The 20521-nt window shown below is 37.3% G+C and overlaps 2 protein-coding genes across 2 annotated transcripts; one reads left to right on the forward strand and one right to left on the reverse strand.

Annotated features, from left to right (window-relative positions):
* Nucleotides 1-938: 938 nt before the first annotated feature.
* Nucleotides 939-8995, reverse strand: LOC147486971 (uncharacterized). Its single transcript, XM_086573903.1, has 5 exons — nucleotides 8744-8995; nucleotides 8259-8556; nucleotides 7440-8069; nucleotides 6730-7070; nucleotides 939-1178 (listed from the first exon to the last, which is right to left on the reverse strand). The coding sequence occupies exons 1-5, from the start codon at nucleotides 8993-8995 to the stop codon at nucleotides 939-941; spliced, it is 1761 nt and encodes a 586-aa protein (XP_086430029.1).
* Nucleotides 8996-13394: 4399 nt separating this feature from the next.
* Nucleotides 13395-20324, forward strand: EMB1211 (MORN (Membrane Occupation and Recognition Nexus) repeat-containing protein). Its single transcript, XM_086570100.1, has 11 exons — nucleotides 13395-14043; nucleotides 14161-14232; nucleotides 14784-14873; nucleotides 14974-15147; nucleotides 15848-15938; nucleotides 16580-16645; nucleotides 16758-16824; nucleotides 17524-17627; nucleotides 17714-17840; nucleotides 18632-19374; nucleotides 19736-20324. The coding sequence occupies exons 1-11, from the start codon at nucleotides 13445-13447 to the stop codon at nucleotides 20126-20128; spliced, it is 2526 nt and encodes an 841-aa protein (XP_086426226.1). The 5' UTR covers nucleotides 13395-13444; the 3' UTR covers nucleotides 20129-20324.
* Nucleotides 20325-20521: the final 197 nt, after the last annotated feature.

Consider the following 20521-nt stretch of genomic DNA (forward strand, 5'->3'; position numbering starts at 1 on the left):
GATAATTATCTTTTTGATAAGAAATGAATCTGGACATAAATCAATGTATATTAGTGGCAAGCCATGTGGCTAAGGTTCAGCCTTAGACACATGAGTTAATGGGCTTGTACATTGATTCATGGTATTGCGAATTGGGCTTTAGCCCTGTTGATTAAATGAATAAAATAGAGACCCCTACTAATGGACGTTTGCCACGTAGGTGGGGGTCGAAACAAGAGGTAATGGCGTATTGTCGATGACATTCTCTTCGTCTAGTAACGTGTCAGACATAAGAATATCCTCAATTGGAAAATCAGCCATTAGCGAAGCCAAAGCTTGTCCTTTCTCACCGTAAGTCGAAGTTTCAAACACAATGCTATAAGCTTAAGGTAACTTTCCCATTCTCGCAAGGCTTACTTGATTCCCCGAAAGCATTACGAAAAAGCTTTCGCAGGGATATTCCGTTATAAACTTTGACGACTTCGTCCCCGGAAATAAGGTTTAAGACGTCGGGCAAAGATGAACCAAAGCCAATGCAATTTTCTCCACTCGAGAATATCTTGTTTCAACAGTTGTAAAGAGTCTTGCTAACAAAGAATATAGGACGCCCATCGCCACCGTTGACAAATAAGACGACACTTATGGCATGATCAGTGGCGGCTAAATACAGACCTATAGGCTGCCCGTTCTTTGGATGGCAAGAACCGGAGGTTGGACTAAGTATGCTTTCAAATGACGAAATGCAAGTTCACAAATCCTCCTCATCCAAATTGCTGCGCTCTTTCAATGTTTGGAAAAAGGACGGCATCGATCAGAATACCGAGAGATAAAGCGATTTAGGGCAGCCAAACGTCCTGTAAGTCGTTGAATTTCTTTCTTTGACGTCGGAGAAGGCATTTCAAGGACAGCTCTAATCTGATCCGGATTTGCTTCAATTCCGCGTCTAGTCATCATGTATCCTAAGAATTTACCCGATGATAAACCGAAAAGAACACTTTGCCGATTTCAAACGCGATGTTGACATTGGAGAGTCTGTCGAAAACAGCTTGCAAATCAGTAAGATGATCAGGTGCTTCTGTAGATTTGACAACCATGTCGTTGATGTATGCTTTGACTGTCTTTCCAAGTAGGTCCGAAAAAATAGTGTTGACTAGCTTTTGATATATGGCTCCAGCGTTTTTCAGACCGAAAGGCATTACCTGGTAACAGTAAATGCCTTGGTTTGTAATGAATGCAGTGAACTCTTGGTCCTCAATGAATAACGGAATCTGATGATAACCAGAATAAGCATCCAAAAAAGACAAACGCTGAAACCCAGATATTGCATCGACCATTTCAAATATTCGAGGCAATGGATACGGATGAACCGGACAAGCCTTATTGAGATTTGTGAAATCGATACAAACACGTAATTTGCCGTTCTTTTTAGGCACTGCGACAACATTTGACATCCATGTTGGATAAGTCACAGGCCTTATAAAGTTAATGACAACAGAGGCGGTCGATTTAGCCTTTTTCACTTTCATCTTTCTATCGGGGGCATCATCCGGGGCTTTTGTCGAACCGGTTTTGCATTAGGATCAATGTCGAAGTTTATGACAAGCCATCGAAGGATCTATACCAGACATTTGCTCTATTCGCCAAGCAAACACATGATTATTCTTCCGCAATAACAAAATAAGCTCTTGTCTCTCCTCTTCCGAAGTTCGGCTGAAATAAAAGTAGTCTCTTCGTGGAGTTGGCCAATTTGAACTTCTAAAAGTGGATCGACCGTCGGGTCCTTCAACATTTCTATTGTCGAGTAAACCGAAGGTCCCGGATGTTTGTAATTGCTATTTGACGGCGTTGGAACTCGAATAGTTCGGCCCAACAACTTCAGACTTCTTATAATCATTGAGAACATTGTCGTGGCAAATTAGAGATGCCAGTTGATCGCTGCGCACCTTACATACTTTTTTATTGAATGGGAACTTGATGGCTTGATGATATGTTGAGACGACAGCTTCCATATAATGAATCCAATCTCTACCAAGGATGACATTGTAAGGAGATTTACAATCCATCAATAAGAAATCAATATTGACTTCCTTCTGCATAAGAGTGACCGGGAGAGACACCTTTCCAACGCAATGAGTAGCGGTACCATCAAAACCAACGATAGGCGCATTTTCAGGGGTGACCAAGTTATCAATAAAAGGAATACTACGATAACACCCAGAAAACATGACGCTTAGTGAACTACCACCGGTCAATCATTATATCGTTGTACACGATACAACCGATGATATCTGCTTGCTTATCAAGAAGACAAGATCATAATGAGGAACATGCACACCATTAGATCTTGGTCGATGAAACATAATGGTTCATCTTCAATAGTCTCCGTCGAAAAACCTTCCACGAAATTGATCTCGTTAACTTCGTACAAATTAGACAGATATTTGACTTTAGAACGACGAGCAGTTTTCCGCTGAGTATTGGACAATGAATCAATGATGGCATGTCCAACCTTAATGACATTGTGATCAATGATAGTTAAAGCTTGAGTTGTTACTTTCTTCTGCACATATTGATCAAGTTTTCCATTCTGCACAAGCTTTTCAATTCTTCCCCGCAAAGACCGACAATTCTCCGTCTCATGACCATAATCATTATGAAATTTGCACCATAACGATTTATCGCGAGTTGTTTTAGTGTCGTCGCGCAAGGAAAACAGTGGAGTGAGCAGACTCTTATCCTTGATTTTGTCGTAAACTACCGCATATTTGGTATTAAGCGGAGTTAATTCAAAATCAGTAAAAGGCTTTCCGGTCCTGCTCATGGAGTCTTCTTTCTTATCACGGAGGCTTCCGACCGATTGTTGTTGATCAAAATTCGATTCTTCGTTTATTTCGTTGATCATTGAAATCCTTTCCTTTATTATCTTTGTCACGCGAGAAGTTCGAGCGGTACCGCGTCGCCTTCAACATTGATAAATTGTTGAACTTCGTTGGTATAACACAAGTCGGAAGATGGAATATCCCGAACAAGAGAGTTGTATAACCCATCTTTATCAAACAAGATAGCTTCTTTAAAAGCGTAAACCACCATTAGATCGGATTGTTCAGAAATCTCAGCTGCAGATTGGCAAAAACGAGCGATAAAACTACGGAGAGTTTCCTCACGTTGTTGCTTGATGTTGAAAAGAACTCGGACTCCATTTGGACGTTTGAGATTATGATGAAAACGTCTTGAAAACTTTTCAGTTAAGTCCTTGAATCGACGAATAGCGCGAGGTAATTCGCTAAACCATACCAACGCTTCCCCTTTTAATGTAGAAGGGAAAAGTTTGCATTTTAAAGCATCATCACCTCCCAATAAAACCAGTTTGTTTGTGAAATTAATCACATGAAGCATAGGGCAACCCTCGACATCATCATATTGATCAAACTCTAGTTGTTTGAAGTCTTTGTTATGAGTAGCCCTTTGGACGGCGAGAGAAAATTTGTCCAAAATACCATCTTCAACTGCCAGATTTTCTAGTGTTGATTCAAAAGGATCGCTGTCCAGAAGAGTTTTTTTAATCATTTCTCTAACACGTTGAGGAGTCATTAGATCCGTATCTGTTGGATCGTGATCATAGTCACGATGACGCCTATGGGAGCGAACAGAACGAGAAGAAAATGATGAAGATTCATCGTTTCCGTGTCGAGATGATTGTGGATGGTACGTTGAGCTTTCAGTACGATAATGTTCGGAATGATAAGAACCGCGTTGCTGAAGTGTTTCACCATACTGATGGTTCCGATCATGAGTCGCGATCATTATTCTTAAGCCACCACTCGAATTCCTCGGGACTTCTTAGATAATTTGTAGGATCGTGGGTGCGATCGGACGATTATTAGCGATACCTTGCCTACCGAGAACGCGTGACCAAGTGGGTGGAGATTTCTCGGCGAGGTCGGGAATTCGTCCCCATTACTCTTAACTCGTTGATGGCATTTCGCGAATATCGCGAATCTCTTCCTCACCACTTAAACGATCCCACACACTATTATGTCGTTGGCGTGTGTGGCGTTGTGGTGTGTGACAGATACAACATCATCTGCGAGTGGAGCGCCATTCATTTAAGATGGCGCTGTAGTAATTATTCTATTTGCGGATGATCTTTAACTTTTGAAGAAATGCTTCTCGAGACATATGACTTACATTATCCGCGATCGATAATCGGAGAATCGCCGAGGCAATAACCTCACGCTGAATAATTTGGCGCATTGGTGGAACGCGATATTAAAGGTATTATCTTTCGTCGGCCAGTTGTCCTTGACCATCATGTTCGTGATGATGGTCAATAATCACATCGGGACCTTGAGCTATTCGAGTATGCGTCATAACTTTCGCAGAACGTGATCGAGGGTGTAGTATAAGAACCGCAGACGGCGCCAATTATGTTTCGACCAAATATGATCAAAACACCAAGTGTTGATGGAAAAAGACGAAGAACGTAGAAAAGTAATTAGAAAAATGATGGTGATCGGGGGAATGATGAGACTGTACCTTGCGGTTGCCTACGTACCCAAATTATCAGTGGGATCAAGTCTCAAGAACGTAGTTCTGAATGAAAAATAGTTTGGTATTTATATAGGTAGAGTAGAGAGTCCTTGTAGCTCAAGTAATTTTGTAGCTTGAGTAATTGTGATATACTATAACTTTCAACTGATAATTATCTCTTTGATAAGAAACGAATCTGGACATAAATCAACGTACATTAGTGGCAGCCACATGAGTTAATGTGCCTGTACATTGATCCATGATATTGCGAATTGGGCTTTAGCCCTGTCGATTAAATGAATAAAGTGGAGACTCCTACCAATGGATGTTTGCCACGTAGGTGGGGGTCGAAACATATATGTTTTGTGATGTTATTTTTTGTATAATTTAATTTTCCACTATAATTTGTTTTAATTTAAAATTGGAAATTACATTATAGTGTTGAAAAGAAATTCATAAATTCATAAATTTAATTGGAATATGTCGTAATTACTATGGTTTGAAATCCTTAACGATGACTAAATGTTTAAATCCCAAAGTGGATGATGCATTAAATCTATCCAATTTTATTTGTTTAGGCCCATATAGACATATAGTGCATATAATTCAATTTTATTTGTTGTCCGCTTAGTTTTGATTGTACACCATTACTTATTTTATGATTAGTTGACTTTTATTTTTCCTTTTTTGTCACAGTCACATGTGTAGTTAACAAATATAGAAAGTAAATGTTCAGGCAACTTAATTTATTTTTTCCTTCGTTATTTCATTAATTTGTCTTTTTCTAAAAAGAAACTTTGTTATGTTAAACTTCACCTAAGATTAGTGTAGAAACTATTCTTCGTGGTGTAAGGGTTTTAGGAAAATCATTTTTGATGGAAACTATTGTTTTTAGCAATTTAGTTTTTTGTCTTCTATTTTTTATAATTAGCTATAGTGTTTAGGAAAAGTTGGAGAATCTATGAAACTCTAGATGGGATTGTTTCCTTCTTTATATCATATTTTTTTTAGTAATTAGTAATAGAGTTTAGAAAAAACTGGAGTCTGGTGAGTGCTCCAATTGTCTGATTTTTCCATATTAGTCTCCTACTTTTTCATAATTAGTCAAAGAGTTTTACAAATATTGGAAACTCTGTGAATGCTCAAAAAATAGAGCCAAGAGGGTACAACTATAATATATATCTAAAGACAAGGTTTTTGACTCGGCCATATGGCCAGGATCTTTTTAGAATTTTCCATTGTACCAAGGAGTTAGAGTAGAGTTTCAACCATTTCTATTGGATTCTATTTTAGCCAGAGGAAATTTCGTTCAGATGCCCACTCTCTCAGATCACCGACAAATGCTAGTGCTAACATATTGTCTTATACAGTTTAGCATGCAACCTATATATAAAGCACAACACATTTTCACTAGTGACTAGAGTGACAACTTTATGTGCTTAAAAAGATAGTGATGCAAGTTCCAATACAGGAATGAAGTTCCCTTTTCAGCTAAAATTCAAAAGGTACATAAGAACTTGAAAATATGATGTATAGTTCTCACTCACCTAGACATAGAGACACACCTTGAGCAAACCTATCATGAGTTACTACTATTTTTTTTAGCACAAACTACCAAATTGTCATAATATTAAGTCGGTCACTAAAAATTTAAGCTGGGATTGAGAGTTAAATCTGAGATCTATTTCTAAAACAAAGTAAGCTAGAGCTCTTCATATCTTTACCAAAAAAAAAACTTGGCAATTTGTGTTCCCACAGAGTGATCATCCCACCTGGTGTAGTTTATTTAGGTACTATAATCCGTTGCTATCGATCTCCAGTCAGTGGTGGAGCCAGGAATGTAAGTGAGGGTGAGCCACCCATAAACCAAAAAAAAAAAAAAAAACACTAATTTTTTTTTAACTAAAAATTCAAACCCGATCACAAAACAAGTATATTTCGAAAATAAAAAAATCATATAAAATAATTGCAATAAATGTAATATAAAAAAATAAGAAAAGAAAAAATAATTCAATTTAAACAAATACTTATTCATAGTTGTCCTCGGCGCCCTTCTTTTTTGTCACCCTTATTAATCTTTTAGAAGCGTTGCAAGATCAACTCGGTATCAATGCTATCAAAAACTTATTTTTCAATGTATGTTATTAAACAATCATTCAACCATTCATCTGCCATCCGATTGTGCAGACGATTCTTTATGATATTCATAGCAGAAAATGCCCTCTCCACAGTAGCAGTATCAACAGGTAAAATCAGCGCCAACTTAATCAACAAATATACAAGTAGGTACACAATGTCTTTCTTTGTCTTAACCATTATTTTGGCTAGGCTGCTAATTCCGTTTACTTTACCAAACTTAGTATCAGAATGCACATTAATGATATAATTCTCAAGCTGATATGCTAATTCCATCTGATCTATCTCTAAAAAATCATCGGGATAAAGTCGAGCAAAATGGATAAACTTTTGCTTATCGAAAGCAGCAAACGACTCACAAGGATCAAGACATGCCATGCAAAGAAGTAATTCTGTGTTTGCTTCATTAAACCGATCGTTTAACTCTTGAAGTTGCAAATCAATACAGGGATAGAATAATCCAACACGATAGTAATGTAAATTGGTGCTTCCTTCCGCTCTTCGTCGAGACCTCCCTCGAGCCACATACCTCTCTTCCATATTTGGAACAACCACATCATGTTTGGCACATAATGAAGAAACTTCAATCAGGAGACTATCCTACCCATTATCTCTCATCGTCTGTAAGCGTACCTTTGTTATTTTAACAAGAGCCATAGCATTGACAATGTCTTGGTCTTCACGCTGCAAAGCCTTTGACAAATCATTGCTAATTCCTAGTATCGCTTTCATCAAATGCAAATTTAAGATAAATTCAAAAGACTGCACTGAACTCAATAATCCGTAAGCCTCACCTCTTTGTTCCGAGCTTGAACCATCTTCCGCTATATTATCAAGCACATTAAGTACTGAACCATAACTGTTTATCATGCCAAGAAGTGTATAATAGTGTGAGCCCCATCGAGTGTCACCAGATCGTTTAAGACTAGTCTCTTGATTCAACCCTTTACCACTTGAAATTTCTCCGCTTTGTAAGGCTGCAACAACTCTAGCCTTCATTGCTTCGCGTAACATATCTCGTCGTTTACATGATGCTCCAACATTATTTACCACATTAGAGAGAACACTAAAAAGGTTAGCAATTGACTCATGGTTCTTTGCAACTGATACAAGGGCTAACTGAAGCTGATGAGCGAAACAATGAACATAAAATGCAAACTCATTCTCTTTCATTATAAGTGTTTTTAGGTCATTCAAATCACCTTGCATATTGTTGGCCCCATCATACCCTTGTCCACGCAGTCTAGATATGCTTAACCCATGATTAGAGAACAACTCATCAATTGCCTTTTTAAGTGTTATTGCACTAGTTTTCTTAACATGCACAACTCCAAAAAATCTCTCAATCACGCAACCTTTCTTGTCGACATAACGCAAAACAACTGCCATTTGCTCTTTAATTGATATATCACGTGCTTCATTGACTAAAATAGCAAACAATGAATTTCCATAATCTTTTAAAATAGCATTTGTAGTTTCCACAACAGCTGCATTCATAATCTCTTTTTGTATATCAGGCGAGGTCAATTTTCGATTTTTAGAAGCATTATCAAGAACGTTCTTAATGACTTCGTTATGATCTTTTAAAAATCGTATAAGTTCAAGAAAATTGCCTTTACTGATCGACTCATTTGATTCATCATGGCCACGAAAAGCTAAACCTTGTCTCAAAAGAAACCTAATACAATCAGTTATTGCAGTTAGATGTATTCGATAATCCCTTCGAACTTGGTCAGATTGTCTCTCAAGAAATGTTTCGATATGTTGTTCTTGATTTAGCAATGCCCGTGCTGCCCTATAAGCAATATTATGAGCACTATTTGGTCCTCCAACATGCTCTTTTAATTTGGTTTTTCTTTCCCAATTAGTAAACCCCTTGTAAGAAAAAACATCTCCGCCTCCTTGTGCCCCCTGATAAGATTTAAAGAGATAACAATAGTGACAAAACGCGACATACATCTTTGTGAATACTATATTCCAACCAACTAAACTCTCCATACCACTCTTTCCGAAAACAACGGTTCCTCTTGCCTATTGTCCTTGGAGGAAAAGTATGATTAGGCTGGCAAGGACCCCTAAGCAAATATGTTCTTCTCACTGAGTCACGATCATTAGGATGATAATCTGAAATCTTGTTCCTCAATCCAGGGTCTCCCGGAAGACTAGACAAGTCAAGTTCTTCATGATTTCCATGTTGAACCCACTTTGACGTAGGTTGTTCAACACCACCATCCTCAGTTTCTTGGTGACTTCGCTTTGAAGAGGATCCTACTTCAACACTAACAACATGATCTGTGTTACTAGTTGGTTGTGCGGGCAATGACTTTTCTTTGATCAAATACTTTAGCATAGCTATTTAAACAATTAAAATAAACCACCAATCAATTTAATTGAAATTGCACGAATTAAAATAAACCACCAATAATGTCCACAAAATAAAATAATAATCATAGACATATAAAAATCTAAATAATATGGTTTAGGAATCAGTACAAAAAGACGACAAAAAATTAAATAATATAAGGGTTACCTAGTTACCTCCACAAAACCAGTAGGTGTAAAGTTGTTTGTTTAGGTAGAAAAGTAGAAGACTTAAATTTTAATATAGGGTAATAGAGAATGGAGGAGAAGAGAAGTAGAGTAGGTTTTTTTTTTTTTTTTTTTTTTCTTTTTTTTTTTTTAATAGATACAAGATGGTTTTTGTTTGGGTTTATATATGGGTGGATAAATACGAGATAAAGAAGAACACAAGTACTATTGGGTTTTCTATTTGCTTTTTTGGTACTATTTGCTTTAACCGAATCAAATTTGTACATCAAGTACATCACATGACATCAGCACATCATTTTATTTCCTTTCTCATCAGCACATTTTAACCGAATCAAATTTGTACATCAAGTACATCACATGATGCCAGCACATCCTTTTATTTCCATTCTCATCAGTACATGCCGCACTTTTCTTTTTCTTTTTTGTCTGATCTCTTACCTGTTACCACTTAGCACTTGCATGCAGTGCGCCATAACTAATTTTTTTTTTGTTTGGGTCAAGGTGAGGGTACGCCAGGGTGTATGCTGGGCCCCCTAGCTCCGCCACTGTCTCCAGTGCATCTTCAAGGTGGTTGTCAAAGTTGCATTTAAATTTGAACTTACTATACCTATTAGCCAATTCCAGAAGTTGTTTGGAAATGAGAAGCTCCTTATAACAGGTGATTCAAATCTTCTTCTTGTTTCCCACATGCACTGCACCTTGAAGCCATTTTCACATACCACTCCCCCTTTGTGATTTTGACCTGTTGTAACGTTTAGACATTTATATTTGTACAATACATTATGACTTCCTTTAGTTTTAGTAGTCAAACAACCACTCCATCTTCCTTTTAAGTTGCAAAGCAATAAAGTGGCTGCTAAAGGTTGTTACTGATACTACTACATTAGCATCCACACATACAATTTCAACCATCCACACATACAATGACATAATATTCAGCCCAATAGTTAGTGTTGATACTGCAAGTTTCTCGATCAGAAAATTGCCTTAATTGTCTCTATAAAATGCTCCAAATACTGCAAGTTCTAGGTTGCCCTTCGAAACTCCATTAGTTTTGATCTTGACCTATGATGACCATCTTATTTGTAGGTAGTAGGTGTAGTGCCATATACACCTACTACCTACAAATAAGATGGTCATCATAGGTCAAGATATTTGCTAGGTACTCCCAATACGTACGTGCAAGAACATCCTCTTCAAAATTGTTGTTTTTGTAGACCATTTTAAAACCAAATAGGCTGATCCACATCTTCATAGGAAATGAATATGTTCATGTGTACCATAGAGTGACAATCACACCAAATGCAGTTATTGGTTTGGCCCTATCTATTTTCGTAAAGAACTACAATACACTGCCATCTCCAGTGCATCTTCAAGGCAGTCAATAAGGTGCCATCTAAACTCGAATTTAAATGAGTCGATTCGATTTAATCACAACACTAAAGATGGAAAATAAAAAAGAAAATATTACACCATATTCTACAATAATATATATAGATTTAACATAATCAATCAACATAAGTAACTTACTTTATAATGCAATCCAGCTACAGAGAACACCAAAGGCCTATTTTAGTTCTTGTTACTCTGTAATTATAAAACGTAAAATTCAAAGCATGCCTTATTTATTTTTGCTTCGCCCAATCAAACCTTTTGAATACTGCTTTTTGCGATTATTGCATGAAACGTATACACCTCAAAACCACCTCACTAAGAATCTAAGACATGCATTACCACTACCATGGCATGTATAGGCTTTCTATAATGCCAAAAGCTATTATCAATTTATCTCCATGCACATGGTTTAACATGGTAACAATTCAAGAACATGACATACTTGCTACTTAGAATACCAAAGCGTGAGCGTACTTTTTTCTTCATTAGAAATTTAAAATCATTGAGATTTTTCTACCATCGAAAAGATGAGGAATGATTTTCAGTTGTGAATGAGCATCTCGTCCACTAGATTTGTGTATTTTGCATGTTGAATAACGCGAAACTTTCAGGTTAAGAAAAATAAGAATAAAAATCTTGTAGATGATTGTAGAATAAACATTATGTTAGAGTTCTTATAAGCCGTGACAGAAGGGACACAGAGCCAACTGTGAGGAGAGGCTGAAATCAAACTAAGTCGTCCTCTTTCTCTTTCAACTTTCTTCTTGATTAGCTATATATAATAAAATTTAACTTTATATGCGTCAACTTATCGCACCTTAAATTGAAAGATCATGAGGCTCTTTGGACGTTCAACATAATTAAGAGCAATACAACCAACTCCTCATTTATATCCTTCATGAGTTTTTAACTGCACATCTCATCCATGGCATTGTGAAATAAGATAATGATTGAAGTTCTTCATACCTCATTGTGATACATTCAACATCAATATTGTTTTTGGAATTTTTTCTTGTATTTTGATGCAATTTTGACTTGCTAGTTTATCTTGATCAAGGGTCTTTCTTCTTTCGATCAAAGATGTGGTCATTGCTTGATGGTCGGTGTTTTGGTGGGAGTTTATTTTATTATTTACTGGGAATGAGGTCTATTGTCTCCTTCTCCAGTGGATTGTTTCAGTGATTCTTTTCTCCTGTTGTATGTAGGTTGTCTCGACCTACTTCCTTTCTTTATTTGTTTATTAACAATATTTAAATTTAGCGTTAGAAAATGCATTTACCTTTTTACCAATGAAAATAGTGAAATAAATTTGCACACTATTCCATTTTTTCTCTGGTCTTGGTGAATCTGATTTAAGAACTTAGATTATGAGAAGTGTCACCTTCTATCCATGCCACTTACAGACGCTAATGTCTTATGTCATTGACTTCGAGATTTTCTTGTGTTTTTCTTTTTTATAGGAAGAAATCAATTTCGTGGACTATTGAGTGGCGATTTCATTCTACAGATGTTGTTCAATTCTAATAGATAATGGGTGAGTTTTGAGCTGTCCTTAATGAGCAATAGATATTATTTTTGATGATTTTGCCCATCAATTTGAAAACATAGGGTCCACATCTTTTTTTGTTTATATCCTTGTCTATTTTTCCTAAGCAATCACATCTTACTTCTCTGTGGTAGGCTTGTTGATTTTGGTATGTTTTCATTGATTTGGAAAGTGGAATTCTTGCCTAAATCGGTTTGTTGTTATACAAAGGGGATACTATAAATTTAGGAAGAGACTTCTTCGGTTGTTGCTGGGACTTCTTCGATTGCAAGGACTTATTTGGTGGACTTTTTTTAGGAGTGCTTACATGACACTTAGCTTAATAGACAAAATGCCACACAAACAAGAAATTGTCCACCTCATATGTACTTTGCTTTAATATATAAAGAAGTGATATAAGGAAAAAATCAATATATAAACAATCTAACAAAATCATTCTCATAGGAATACTATAAAAGCACATGAAAGAAAGACATGACTCATGAGTTTGATCAGAATGTAAAACCTAGTGGAGTTTTTGGAATTTGTTACTAATATTTTTATGTGAGAGCTCATTTGTCCAAATTTGCTAACATATTTGGATCTTAGTCCGACTCAAACATACTAGTATACTGCTAAGCAATGGGGGTGAGCGGAGGGAGAGAAAGATGGAGGAGTGGAGATGGAGAAAGAGGAGTGGAGATTTAGAGTGTCTGGAGAGGGAGAGGAAAAGAGAGAGTGAGAGAGACGAAGAGAAAAAACGGAAGAGATGAGAGGAAAATGTTAGAAAAGTGACGGATTATTTCACGAGTTAATAACACCCATCTCTACACTATATGATAGCCGGGTTTGTAGGAACCACACTTCTCAACCTACAAAGATGTATTTATAATCTCTCAATTTTAAGATTTTAGAACCACCTCCCTACATTTATTTAAATTATATCTCTCCTATTTATTAATTATAATTGGCTCCCTATTAAAATTGAACCACCTCCTTTTTCAATAATTTTAGGATAGTCTTCTTAATTTAAAAGCTAAAATTTATGTTAGGAATTGTATATCTTCCCCATTTTAGAAAATTGTTTCTCTTTTCTTGATTATTTTTCACTTTAGTTTTTAACAATTTTCATTTTAGTTCTTATATAACTAACCAACTTTAAGTATATAACTAACCAACTTTACCAAAAAAATATATATATAAGTAACCAAAAGTTTAATATTACACAATGGACGCATGTTAGCCCAAGCCCACAACAGACTTTTGTTAGTAACGTTGCAGCATTCTCTCCTTATCTTCTCTACTTCCCACTCTCTCTCAAAAAAAAAAATGGCTGAACCTGAAGCAGACAAAAACAAGAATGATGACTCAGGAGGAGGAGAAGAGGCAACTGAAAACAACAAAAAGTCCCCAGACCCAGAGTCAGACTCAGACGCAGAGTCAGACTCATCTTCAGAAGGAGGAGGATTCATAGACTACTTCCCAAGAGGAGTAGAAGATACAAACACGCCAGAATACAACATTAAACTCTTCGATGAAGTACTCAACAGCAAAGAAATGCAGAAGAAAAGAGAAAAAGAAGAGAAAGAGTTTCAGTTCCATGAAGACTTATTTGATTTCCCAAAAGACCCAGAGAAATGGACTGAACAAGATTTACAAGAACTTTGGGCTGATGCACCTTTAGATATGAAGAAACCTGGTTGGGATCCTGTTTGGGCTGATGCTGATGATTGGGATGTTGTTCTTGATGAACTTGAAGAAGGGAGAGATCCTCCTATTGCTCCTTTTTATTTACCGTATCGGAAACATTACCCCGCGATACCGGATAATCATTTTGACATTTCCACCCCCGAGTCTGTCATTGAAGAGCTCGATAGGATTGAGGAGTTCCTTAGATGGGTCAGCTACATTTTCCCTGATGGGAGTTCGTAAGTATTCGTTACCCTCATTTTCCTTGTTGGTTTGTTTCTGATTGTGGACTCTTGATTTGAGTTACTACGGAAAGTGCTTCTACTGACACCTTTTCTTGATGACATCTGCTCAAGGTATGAAGGAACTGTTTGGGATGACTTGGCTCATGGGAAGGGTGTCTATGTTGCTGAGGAGGGATTGGTTAGGTTTGTTTGTACCTTTATCATACAGTGTGTAAAGTGCTGTTATTAATTTCTTATCCATGATAGTGGCTAATTGATCTGATCTATTCCCCTTGAACGCAATTCATCTGATCGTTTTGATGGTTCTAGAATAATAAGATCTTAAATCTTAATTCATAGAAAATGACACTTTTATTATCATTGGAGTCTCCCTTCAGTCCTGATAGCGGGACATGAAAGATGCATGTGTTGAATAAGCTTCCTATATGATACTCAACTCAATGGAAGGCCTTTGTAAAAAAAAAAATGGTGTCATGGTGGTGTTGCTGAGATTTTTAAACTTGAAGCTGGGCCCTGAGGTATCTTACATGTGACATAATGTTTACACACCGTAACCATAAAAGGCACACAGAAAGCGAAAAAACTTATACTGATAAGAGATGAGTATAACACTAAGCATCCTCTTCCCCCCTCCCCAATAAAAAAGAAGAGAAAAGAGGTATGTTCCTCTGGATGATGGAATTGAGTGTCCAATGCATTTTAAGTACTTCTTAAGAAGCAATTTGGGTTTGCAGGTATGAAGGTGAATGGCTTCAGAACAACATGGAAGGTCATGGAGTTGTTGAAGTCGATATACCTGATGTAGAACCTGTGCCAGGTTCCAAGTATGCTCCCCGTCCTTGCTATTATAGGACAAGCAGAGAATCTTAGAGTTTCTGTATTACACCTACTTCATTTGAATTGCTGTTCTGCTTGTCTCTTTAGGCTTGAAGAAAAGATGCGTGCAGAAGGAAGAATCATAAAAAGAGATTACATGTCTCCTGAAGATAGAGAATGGCTGGAGATGGACATTGAAGATAGCTACCGCTTAGCTGATGGGTGGCGTGAAATTCCATTCTATGAAAATGATGAATGGGTCAGGCAGTTTGGTTCGAAACCGTAAGCTCCTATGACCTACCCTTTGTTCTTCCACTGCTTCATTAATTAGCTCTCCAATATTCTAGTCTTTAGTGTACACTGGACTTACTTCGAACTTATTTGTCTTATTCTCAATGTTGTAATGCTATATGTTTATCGAAGTACTCATGAGTGTAGCTTCTTCTGCACAGTATCAGGAGCTGAGTCCATAGAAGCCTGGATAACTGTTCTGTCTTGTGCCTGTAGGCTACTAGGAAACAAACTCCATGTACATATTTGAGTTCCTTGGGAGCACCATTTCCCCCCATACCAGTCTTGACCATTTCACTTCAGTAGCTCTCCTCTTAGTGCCGGATATGCCGACTTAGCGACAAACAACCCTGTATGGGAGGGTGTTCAAATGGTCGTCTCATATTCAAGATGCCTGCGAATATCTGTACTGTATATAATATTATTGATATCATTGTCTTCCGAAATGTTCTGATGTGATCTGGGGTTCTACACCTTGAATTCGAGCTCCAATTGGAATGGGTTTATATATGATTAAGGAGTATTAGAATTGGTGTTAGTTACTATTTTGAGGTTACTTAGTTTAGGGTTATTTCTAGTTTTGGACTTTAAAGAGTTCTAATAAAATTATAATTCGTGTCTAGTTTAAAACTCTTCTTTAGTAATTAAAGGATTATGTATTTATGTTGCTTATAAAAATTTGTTTTGACAGAGAGAAAGGTCGATATCGATATGCAGGGCAGTGGAAGCATGGGAGGATGCATGGTTGTGGTGTTTATGAAGTCAATGAGCGTCCTATATTTGTAAGTGCGTGAAAGATAAATAATTTGCCAGATATCTATACTTGATCTGTCAATCTTGTATATAAGTTTGTAGCTATCGATGTGCATACTGACATGACACTAAGCAGAGTGACTTAGAATACCTGGCACGTGCAGATGTCTCTGAATGCCCACATTAATTTAGAAGTAGGATATATGGTAGTAGTGTGCACCAATACTAGGATGGTGGTAACGACGTGCTCTCATATGATAACATGACGTGTGAGACCTCCATAGGCATTTGATAGTGGAAATATGTCTTCATGATGCTTGCATTCAAATTATATGTGCAAGGTTCCATAAAGGCATAAAGTTATCAAATTCACGTCGTTATCCAAGTATTACTTCTTTGGAGCATAACATGTAAAGATTTTTGGCAGTACTAATAGAGATATGTAATATTCGGTTAGTCTATATGTTGGTATACAGAAATGTAATAGAGTAGAAAAAGGTATTTCATTAAAAACGACAAGGTGATGGCATACCTTCATTTTATAATGTTCTTCACCACATTCCATAGCACCTACTTTTAGTGAGTACATGACAAGTTAAAACAGCATAATAAAGTTCTACTTTGGTACATAAAAGAGCATGACAAACTAATACAAGTGTTATTTATTCAGGGCAGATTCTACTTTGGAGAGCTAGTGGAAGAGGATACCACACTGTGTGACGATAATACTTCAATGGTATCATAACCTTTTCTTTTTTTGAGATGTTTTGCGTGCAGAGTTAAAGCTTCTTCGTGAGATCTTATACCTGTTTTGAACAAGTTGTTTTACTCATTTTCATGCATTTCAGTTGCACGCTGGAATAGCAGAAGTTGCTGCTGCAAAGGCTCGGATGTTCGTTAACAAGCCTGATGGAAGTATGTCTCTTGTACATAATGATAGCTTAGTAGGTGTACGCAATGATGATGTAATCTTAAGAAGGTGTCCAGTGGCTTCACGGGGATCAGGGAATAAAAAGGTTCTACCCATCCAACAAAAAGAAGAGCAAAATAATAATAAAAAACGATGATGGAATCTCAATATATTTCTTAAAACCTTATAAATTTTAGTGTGTTGCTGTCTTATAGTAACATGCAACAATCTAGCCAGCCTCTGTTAACTTGATAAATTGAGTTGATCTTGATATCAGTGAAGGAGCAGGTGTTGGTAGATTCTGCTGACAAGTTTTAAAATGTAATTTTGCTATGTGTTTGCGTGGTTAGAAAATAACTAATATGGTTAGAACTTGTGTAAAAAAAAAATCCATATGCAAGAAACTTCTTGTGTTGGGTACCATACTACAATGTGACCCCAAATGCTAGAAACAGTCGAAAACTTGTTTTATATGTGATTTGGTATGGGGTTCATCCTGTTTACAATTGTTACTCACAATGGATGTCTTTAAACTGATCCCTGCTGTCTTTATTATGTAAACAGTATACCTTGAGTCAGAGGTTATAGCTAAGTTACCATACATGTGTCTTTGTTCCCTCATTTTCATGGAGCTTTAATTATATTTTCTGGTCAGATAACAATCTCCTCTTGGAAGTCACTTAGAGGTTACCTGTCCTGTGCAGTGGTGAGGGAGCAGAGAGGTCCATATAGTGATCCCCAGCATCCGTATATGTATGAGGCAGAAGATGTGTGGATGGCACCTGGATTTATTAACCAGTTTTATGAGGTAAGCAGGAATTCCTGTTGGTTGGTTGGGAGTTAATTATTAAATGTTGTTAAAAACATGCAGGACATGAGGTTTTCATATGGCAGGTTCCTGATTATTGGAAAACTTATGTGCATGAAGTGGATGAAGAAAGGGAGATGTGGTTGAATTCCTTCTATAAAGCACCACTAAGGATTCCTATGCCTGCTGAGCTTGAGTACTGGTGGTCTAAAGGTACTACTCAGGTTTTTATTATTATTATTTTTTTTCGATAATAGCTTTTTATTCTTCTGTAGGCAAAGATTATTCATAATAATATTTTTTGGTAGAATATTTATTTATTTTTTAAACGGTATCTTATTCATGGAGAAAGAAAACAGGAGAGAGAGAGAGAGAGAGATTCACCAGTACAAAGAAAAGAGAAGATAGCAGAGAAATTAGCTAACTTACACCAGATGTAATAGATCCCCATTCTAACATCAATGGAATAAACCCTTCTCTGTGTAGGACTGTAGGGTAAGGACCTTGTTATAATACAGAGGAGGTAGGATTTCTAGGAGTTGGATGTCTCATTTTCTGGGTCCCCCAAAAAATATATGTACCCCTACAACAGCTACTGAAGGCATTACTGATGAAAAAAAATAAAACAGCTACTGAAGGCACTGCTACTGAAGTAGAAAAGGAATTCTGAATCCCAAGTCCACTGCATTGAAAATATCCGTCAGATGACTGAAGTTTTGATCACAGTCATTCTATACTCACATGATAATGTTGTTGTCAAGGTTCTCATCGTACACACCATGACGTGACATAAAGTACATGTGTATATATTTCAAATGAAAGAGTAATAAATTATCTACGCAAATTGTTTTACGCTTTTCAAACAGTTTTGTATTTCTTAAGTGTTCACTCTTTGATTTGTCAATAGTTCTGATAAGTAGGATTGTTGTTCAGCTGGTTTAATATGTACTCAACTATGAATATTTTTCTGTTTGATTTGTATTCTGTTTGCATGATTGTGTCAGATGATCGCCCTGAATTTGTTATCCTCAACAAGGAGCCAGAGCCTGACCCTGAGGACCCATCAAAGCTTGTATATACGGAGGACCCACTTATTCTTCATACAAAGACTGGACGTTTAATCAATTTTATTGAGGATGAGAAGTACGGGGTCCGCTTATTTTGGCAACCCCCTCTAAATGAAGGGGAGGAAGTGGACCCAGAAAAAGCTGAGTTCCTTCCACTTGGCTTTGATGAGTTCTATGGACGGACTGGAGAAAGTGAAAAGAAGGGTGGCATTCTCTACCAACTTATTTCAGCGATGGCAAATGTGTGCAATCCGGTATTTGATAAACTGGAGAAGTGGAGTGAAGAGAAAAGGAAAGCTGGTGAAATGAAGCTCAAATTGATAGAAAAAGAGCTCGAGTTTATTGAGGCAGAGTTATGCCTGGAAGAGGCAATAGAAGACATGGACGAGGAGCTTGAGATGAAACTAAAGGAGGAGGAGAAGAAAGTGGAGGAGGAGGAGGAGAAAGTGGAGGAGGAGCAGCAGGATGGTGAAGATACTTCTTCTTCTACTCCACTTGACCAGGATGGGACTGATTCTGCCGAGGAGGATGAGGGTGAAGAGGACGATGATGGTGCACCAACAAGCTTTGGGTCTGTCTTAGCAGATCAGGATTCCACTAATGACAAAGGAAACAGATCTAAGAAATCTCCATTCGCTACTACTTCTTTAACATTTGCCTCTAGAGGTCTATTTTCAACGGTGAGTGCATCCTCTATTTTTCTCTCCAGCTAAGGTTCCATTAACCTGGGTTTTGTTCAACGGCCTTTTAAGTATGGTGTTTTGCCTTCAACTTTTGATTTTAGCATCTATAATCTAATATAATGAAGTTATGCAAGACATTGAAGTACCGTGAAGGTGCTGCTCCATACATTAAGAAACGAAAATATCGCCATTTTCTTTGTATTCCTACCCTAATATGAAACTGAATTGTGCCCTTAATTATTTCATCTTTCATATGGATGATTCACGTAGACACTAGTATGTAGTATGTGTGTGCAGGAGCATGTTCTTTCGTAAACCAAATTGGCAAATTTATTTATCTTCTTGCTGGATCATGCAGGTTCCATCCAAGTTACAAGAATCTTTCCTCTCGTGGAAGAATGGGAGACGTACTACAACACTCGTTCCTCAGTCATGTCAGCAGGCATCCATAGGCACGTCAGAACCATTAAAATCAGTCAGTTTCCCCCGTCAACCTTCAAGACCCACGAGTTTGAAAGTAGTGGGCCAGAGACAGTTATTCTATCACAAGACAAATGCCAGGGTATCTCATTTCCATTCTCTGTCTCAGATATTATCATGTCCCCAAGCTTCTAAAAGGCGAAAGAGACACCTAGCGAAGCAGAAACCGCAGGGCCATCACCAAACTCAACGTGCACCCGAGATATACTATGAAAACATTTTGTCCATGCATGTACCTATAAGCAGTTTGAAGAATACTGCTGTGGCATGATGTGCTTGCTCCTTAATTCTGTAGCCTTTTTGTTTGTTTGGAAGAACTGTAGTTTAAGCAAGGTCAACTTCTGACCTCTGATTCTTTTTGTTTGGCCCTAAGGCATATATGGACCCATGCATAACATGGCCAATCTTTTACAACAGGGTTCGTTACTTCGTTTGGCAGAATAAAGCTAAATGTGTTGGTACTCTCAGATTTTGAGTAGTTCCTCCTAAAGTTGATAGCATTAGAAGCTACGTGGTTGGGCATTATGAGTTTGGTCCCAAGCAAAAAAGCATGTCCACAATCAGCTCTTTCGCGTCCCCCAAGTAGTCCTGCCATGTTCGTTTCCTTATGGAACAAAATTTCTGACCCTACCTAATAATTCGTGGCAGTCCCACCAACAACATA

The sequence above is a fragment of the Coptis chinensis genome, chromosome 7, assembly GCF_015680905.1.
Source record: "Coptis chinensis isolate HL-2020 chromosome 7, ASM1568090v1, whole genome shotgun sequence".
NCBI classification, from domain to species: Eukaryota; Viridiplantae; Streptophyta; class Magnoliopsida; order Ranunculales; family Ranunculaceae; genus Coptis; species Coptis chinensis.